This window comes from Glandiceps talaboti, chromosome 2 (genome assembly GCF_964340395.1).
Source record: "Glandiceps talaboti chromosome 2, keGlaTala1.1, whole genome shotgun sequence".
NCBI classification, from domain to species: domain Eukaryota; kingdom Metazoa; phylum Hemichordata; class Enteropneusta; family Spengelidae; genus Glandiceps; species Glandiceps talaboti.
Genome location: NC_135550.1, coordinates 22,127,501 through 22,134,939, shown reverse-complemented (window position 1 = coordinate 22,134,939; position 7,439 = coordinate 22,127,501). Strand labels below are relative to the sequence as shown.

At 32.8% G+C, this 7,439-nt stretch overlaps 1 protein-coding gene across 1 annotated transcript; it reads left to right on the top strand.

Annotated features, from left to right (window-relative positions):
- The first annotated feature begins 2,467 nt into the window (after positions 1 to 2,467).
- On the top strand, positions 2,468 to 6,674 carry LOC144453817 (D-beta-hydroxybutyrate dehydrogenase, mitochondrial-like). Its single transcript, XM_078145180.1, has 6 exons — positions 2,468 to 2,541; positions 2,946 to 3,256; positions 3,714 to 3,929; positions 4,580 to 4,762; positions 5,379 to 5,516; positions 6,322 to 6,674. Exons 1-6 carry the CDS (start codon positions 2,528 to 2,530, stop codon positions 6,672 to 6,674), a joined length of 1,215 nt encoding a protein of 404 aa, XP_078001306.1. The 5' UTR covers positions 2,468 to 2,527.
- The last annotated feature ends 765 nt before the right edge of the window (positions 6,675 to 7,439 follow it).

The following is a 7,439-nucleotide window of genomic DNA, read 5'->3' as shown; positions in this document are numbered from 1 at the left end:
CTGCCAACTTAGGTTGTAATAGACCATATTATATTATTATTATATTATTTACATAGTGATTTGGATGCATAGTATATTTTTAGTTAGAAAAAAGACAATATACAACTATATATATAAAATATATGTAAGACTAGAACTGCTACTTTGTAGGATTGCGAAATAATTGATTTCTACAAATGTCAGATGTGATATCAGTAATATTAACTGCTGATTTATTATCCATCATTAAATTAATTCCAGTATTGATAATTATGATTAGTTTGTGAAAAGTGATTTTTTGGTAGAAAAATTTGTCCTCAAATGTCTTGTGTTGTCGTTATTATTATTGTTAATTTCAGATAATTTTCTTTATTGTATTAAAAGTGTAATAAGTGAGATAATTTCATGCATTACAAATTAGAATGCATATATGTATGTAAATGAATGGAAAACTATATTTGTATACTGTTAGTGATTTGAAATAATGCTACTTTCAAAGTGATTTGTTCCTTTTTGCTGTTGTTGTACTGTTCATGGGGTGATAGAAGAATGTATGATCAAGGAATAGGAAAATTATATTTTCATGCAAAATGTTCTAGCAATGCAACTCTAGATGGATTAAATATTGATTTAAGAATGACATTATACCATTGTATGTTTTGTGAAAAATGTTTCAATTACGCAGCTCAGTTTTTTGAGTGCAGTAGAAGTTTAAAGGCAGGATATGTGAAGATGGTTGATAGTGTTATATTGGTAAGGATTGTGTATCTTCTACTGGTGTAGAAATAGGCGGAATAAAGGACTTGGAAAGTGAATTATTACAGCTTGTATAATGTATTACACTGATTTATGTACAAACATTTGAATGTTTAACTTTTTTGTCAAATTGTACTGCAGACTTAGCAGAGATAGTACTGGGGGAACAACAACTCCAACTTGTTTCCAAAGGAACCGTTTGTAGTCACACTTTCTAGTCATGAGTTCCAGCAAGAAGTAAAAGTGAAAATTAGAATTCAGCTATTTTCATCATCAAAAACATTGTTGTATGTTTATACATTAACTTAAAGCTTTTAGAATTGATTCAGATTTGGTGATCAGAATTTAATATTGTTATGAAAATAAGCCATGTCAAAGTTCAGGAAATGTTATCGTTGTGTTGCAAGTGAAATTCCTGCATTGGATGTTCTTCAGAATTTTGAATCATATTTTGTAATCAATCAATCAATCAATCAATCAATCAATCAATTAATCGATCAATCATTTCATAGTCTTGATAAAGTTGACCTGCATAAGACATATATAGAAAAGTACCAATCAAATATAGCACAGTTGGAGTAGTTTGCAAAATTGAATGTTCATGGACTACTGGTTCATAGTTACTAATGAAAATTCATACTCACAAAATCAAAAATTTTCTTGAAAGCAACTACCAAATTTTTGCCATTAGGAGTGTAGTTTGTTTACAACTATTGAACATTGTGGCCAGTTGTACTCCTGTACATTAAGTTTTTTCCAATGAATTTATGTATAGTTGCTTCTGAAGAATTATACGCGTCAAATTTTGAATATTTGGAACAAAATTAAAACAAAACATTGTTGTGGAAGTCATCTGTAGGAATTCCAAAGTTGACAAGTTAATATCAGTTGAAGGATTGTAATGCTTTGTCTTTTGAATTTTCAATTTTTTGCAGGATTTTGGATTGAGAATAATAGCAATAAAAGACATACATGTACACCAATGTTCACCTGATAATCATTTTAATAAAATCACCACTTGCCTTGAATTTCAATCCCAGAACAAATTGTCATTTACGTCATTAGAGTATTATTAAAGCACTGTTTAAAACCTGAGATTTTTAGACAAATTTGAATAATTTGACACAAATTTTGATAAGGTTTGTTATGAATGTACACATCGTGTTCACTACACCAAGGTGATGGTACACCAATAAAGATATTTCTTTAAACATGTCTGTGTTTGATTTCTTTTGAGTTGTTCATGCAAACAACTTGGTATCAAATTGAAGTGGAGATATGTATGCAAATTAAATTCTGTAATGTTATTCATAGTCTTAAAATTGAATAGCATACACTACAGACATAGGCCTGCATTTTCCACTTTCCTAGCTTAAATACTACTTGTCGATCCTCACAATTCCATCAGAATCCGCACAGTGCATGCAGTACAGTATTTACCCGGTCTAAGTGTCCGAGGCCAGGGGAGTGTATCAAAAACCTGCCAGTCTATAGACATGCTTTGAATTCTATGGTGAAGAATTGCAGTGATATACCAATATTTTATGTTCAGAAACCTTTTTTTATCATTATATATAACTTTCTCTGCCCATTTGTAACTTGGCATACTAGGAAAATCTTGCTTGTAAGCTATAGATATAATATAGGCAGCTGAATAGCTCCTGTCCAAAGGGCGCCATCAAGCGACAGTGTTTTGAACAACTGTAGATGGCGCACAATCCTGCGAAAATGAAAGTGCCCCACAATATATCAACAAATTAGTCAGACGAGACCTCGTAATTGCGATGTAAATATGGACAGCTACAGGTAAGTTGTGCTTTTGGAATCTTTGGATACAAATGGTTAATGTGCAAATATGTTGTAGAATTAGTGAATAATTAGGAATAGCGTGAAAATAAATATCTTTACAAATATTTTGAAGTTCATCCATGACCTTCGTGTAAATTACAATATCACATCAATGGACGGAGCATAATAACAGAACGGTACACATCAAATTTATGAGAATTAATTAGTGCAGTCTTTGTGTGTTTGAGTACGCCGTTTGTCGTATTGAATACAGACAGTTCGAGACTAACGCACACATAGACCATTTTTACTGTTGCATCGTCCCACCAAATAGGGGAAAGACGAACATTGTCACCCAAAGTAAATTGTGTAATTTTTAAAAATAAACATATAAATATCGATTACGGAATATTTAATTTCAGGAAGCAGTTGCTACAACAGGCAAGTGAAACATCAAAGAATCCACCGAGAGAATACACCCTAAATAGCTATGCAACTCTTGGAGTGTTCTTTCTCCTTTATATATTGATGAGAAATCTTCGAGATATTGTAAGAGTTGACACCAGAACGTTGAGTCGATGTTTGGCCGTGCTGTGTGTAGCCGCCGTTTTATGCAATGCGATATTTAATGTATTTATTGGTATGTTGGTGTATTGTGCCATCTTTGCTGCCCTGTACTATCAATTACCACGCCCTCTTCTAACAGTAGAAAGGAGAGCTGTCCTGATCACAGGTGGGTTGACAATTTACAACTTGTTTCTATTAATTATTTCAATCAATTTCTCAGTTCTAGTAATTTAGTATAATATTGATGGAATAGACTGCCTGACTCAATTCAAATCCCAACAGGCTGTGTTCAGAAATTAGTTGATAATTTTTATATTCAAATTTTCAATTTATATGACATAATGTTGCAATTTTCATTTTATAGGACTTTTTTCATTTACGGTTTTAAAAGCAGATGTTTAAAAATCTTTTTACTGACATTAAACTTTACTTGCTAGAGAAAAGCATGCACAATGTGTGAAAATATACATTTCTCTGATAATCGAACATTCCATAGAGACACTTAATCTTTTGATAGATAAAACTCATCAGCTAAACAGATACAAAAACCACATAAAATGAGTTAACCCATCAGGCTTGTATTATGCATCATCACTGAAAATACTTTCCTCTCTTCTTTGTAGGTTGTGACACTGGAATCATAGGATTTTCCTTGGCATGTCATTTAGATAAATTAGGTTTCCAGGTTTTTGCTGGCTGCGCTTCCTTAGATGGAAATGGGGCCAAAGAGTTAAAATCCCAGGCCTCAGAAAGACTAAAAACCATAGCATTGGATGTAGTAAATGCTGATGATATTTCAGAGGCTGTTGACTTTGTCATGGAGAATCTTGAAGACGGAGGTAAATATTCTTTGTTAAAACTGATCTCTCACTTGATATTTTGCTTCAAATTCATTTTACATCAAGCATAAGAAAAAAAAATGACACAAAAAAAATCATTTAAAAGTTTACTAAGTGGGGAGGGTTAGGTGTTGTCACATATGATTCGAGAGTCAGATTGACTACAGTAGGGAAATGTATAGTATCACATAAAACTATATATTTTGTGCAAAGTTCTACTTTTGAATGTAGCTATGGTGCTATAGCATTTTGAACTGAAAGAGATGCATTAAATTTTAGTTTCAAATTTTATTTTATTCTCAGAGTAAGCTCTCATAGTGGTTGAAATGATTAGAGTCCAGCGATTGTGAATATTTTGACCGCACACTCACAAACACACACACAGACACAGACACACACACACACACACACACACACACACACACACACACACACAAATGTGCGCGTACTTTTATTTAGGTGTGCAGATGTTGCACTGTTCTGCATCATGTGATACTGAGTTGATCAACCAATGAAATCTGTTTATGTATTTATTTATTTATTTATTTATTTCGGTGTACATTTGCGGTATTGTAAAAAAACAGTTTCCATTGCAAATGTTACCATGGAGCAATGAAAGTTGTCTTTATTTATTTATTTATTTATTTCAGTCTACCTATGGGGTGTTGTAAACACAGTGTCTATTGTACATGTGGCAGAATTTGAAATGTTTCCATTGAAGCACCTCCAGCAAGAGTTTGAACTGAATACTATGGGACAAATTCGTGTCTGTAAAGAATTTATTCCTCTCATCAGACAGATAGGAGGCCGATTCATCAACTTTACTTATGCAGGTAATTTTAGCAAAACATATTTTTTTACAGCATTTAGAATTTAGTGCAATATTTTGTGCCTGAAAACAAACAATATTTTTCAAATGTTTGCAACAACAAACAAAACATAGGTAGTTTGTATGTTATCATTAAACCTTTAACAACACTTCTGTACTATCAAGCTGTGTGGTATAATATGGCACAACAGCTGACAGTAACAAAATAACTAACATATGAAGTCTATGATAGGTCACAGATCGAGACAGTAGGCTAAGATATTTGTCGTAACATTCCGCTAGGCTTCAATGGTCTGATGTGAATGCTGTCATATCGTTCTGCCTTCAATGGTCTGATGCGAGTGCTGTCGTATCGTTCCACCTTCAGTGGTCTGATGTGAGTGCTAGCTATAAGGGAGGCATGACATATCTGATCTTTAACACAGAGTACAGACACAGTTGACTGCAAAGCTTCTACAAACCAATGATGTTCTATGCAATGAAGTCTTTGATTGATTGAGACATAATAACAGTTTATTAAAAATGGCTGTAAACCTGATATTTCTATATATGTTTATCTGTATCCTTGTTGTGTAAAATAGCCACCAGTATTTGAATTGTTTGTGTTTATTGTTACCTAGGTAACTTCATAACACAAGGCACAGCTGCTTACACAATGTCCCAGCATGCAATTGAAGGGTTCAGTGATGTCTTAAGGTTGGAAATGAAGAAATGGGGAGTTGGTGTATCTGTTATCAAACCACCACTTAGGGAGACAGGTAACATAGTTTCGTCTTTTGATTTTTAAAATGTCTTTTATGTCCAAAATATGAATATATTGAGATAATTAGGTCATTTCACTATATATTAAATAGATAAGGAAACAGATGTCCCTCGATTTCAACTGTTACAGCATGTATATTCACACACTATTAGTTAAAGTTTGTCAGTGATATTAAGTGAATGGTATTAACGATATTTATATAAAGTTAAGGGTATTAACCTATTACTATAGACACAAAACTTAGAGAATTTCAGTTCAAGATATTACATAGTATTTTATTCACAAATGTTAAACTGTGTAAAATGAAACCACCAAAAGTTGACAATCCACTGTGTACATTCTGTAAGAATGAAGAAGAGACATTGCTCCGCTTATTCTGTGACCAAAAGATTGGCAAATAATCCTTGGAGATTCAACTTTATCATGTCTTGTAAATATTCTTATAGTGCTTGGCAAGAGATATATATCTACATTTGTTGATGTAAGAAAGAGACATTGGACTTTAGAGCATATAAGAATTATGTACAATCAATACAGAAAATTGAGTATAATATTGCAAATAGGAGACATAAGCTCAACTCACACATAAAGAAATGGGGAAGTTATCTAAAACACATTGTCCAAGACCTAGCATTATGTAGGGAATAGAAAACTAAGTTTGAATTTCAGTAAAGAAATCCTTTTGTGTTTTATCCAGATACTGTAAAAACCTGTTATGTATAACTTTTTACACTCCAATAAAAATCTTTTAAATACAAAAAAAAGGGTATTATTAAACCATATTTATATTTTTTTCTCAGATTTGATTTCCAAATCAGAGCAAGAAAATTTCCAGCAATTTATTTTAGAAGAAGTGACAGAGGATCAACGAGAATTGTACGGCGATGATTATTTCAACAACATGGTAGAAGAGACCTTTGCTAGACTAGCGCCCTCAGTGTCAATGGTTGATTTGTCAACCATTGCAGACTCAGTAACTGATGCACTATTGTCACTAAAACCAAAATCCAAATACCAATGTGGAATGATGTATACCTTGTATGGTATACTTTCATTACTCCCTGGTGTCATAACAGATCGAATCAGTGCCTATTTAACACCTCAGAATAACATGAATATTGCTGCCTTGAATGTCAAGAGTAAAGACCAGTAATTAAAGCAAACATAAATACTTACTTTCTGCAATTTCCATGACTACATGGAGATTATTTTCACCTTTGACCTTATACCCTTGACCTTTGCAATATATGTTTATACTGAATTTTAATACATTTCGTACTTCACTTTGTACTCAAACTTTTCCACATATCATTTCTGGATTGTAAATATCTGTACATCTTATTTATCCATCAATTTCAGTATTAATGATGACTTGAATGTGAACTGTATTTGCAACTGTAATCTTTTTTGATCAAATGAAAATTAGTGTCTTCTCTGGAATTAGATTTATGGAGCTATGATGATGTCAAGTAAAATTTGATAGATGTAATAACTGATAAATTTCCATCAAGTGTAGCATGTCTTGTCATTAGTATGTTTAATGTTAGACTATAAGATATGTCATGTCATCCAAACCAAATCAGTCTTCTCTCTGCTGGTTGATAGGCATGGCACTACACATTGTATCTTAGGGTTGTCGGTGGCCGAGTGGTTAAACCACTTGCTTCTTACCACTGTGGTCAGGGTTTGACACATTCAGGGTTTGATTAAATTTACTGTATAAGTAAGAAGACTGTCGTTCAGTTTAACTCTACCGGACAACGCAGGTTTTCCTCCTGCATTAACACTGAACCCATGAGGGATGGCCCTCACTTGACTTCTTGGGAGATAAGTGTTTATATACTTAAAGAACTATCCAGTATACATGAAGATTATTATCTTACAGACTAGTTTATACTACCATAATCAAAATAAATTT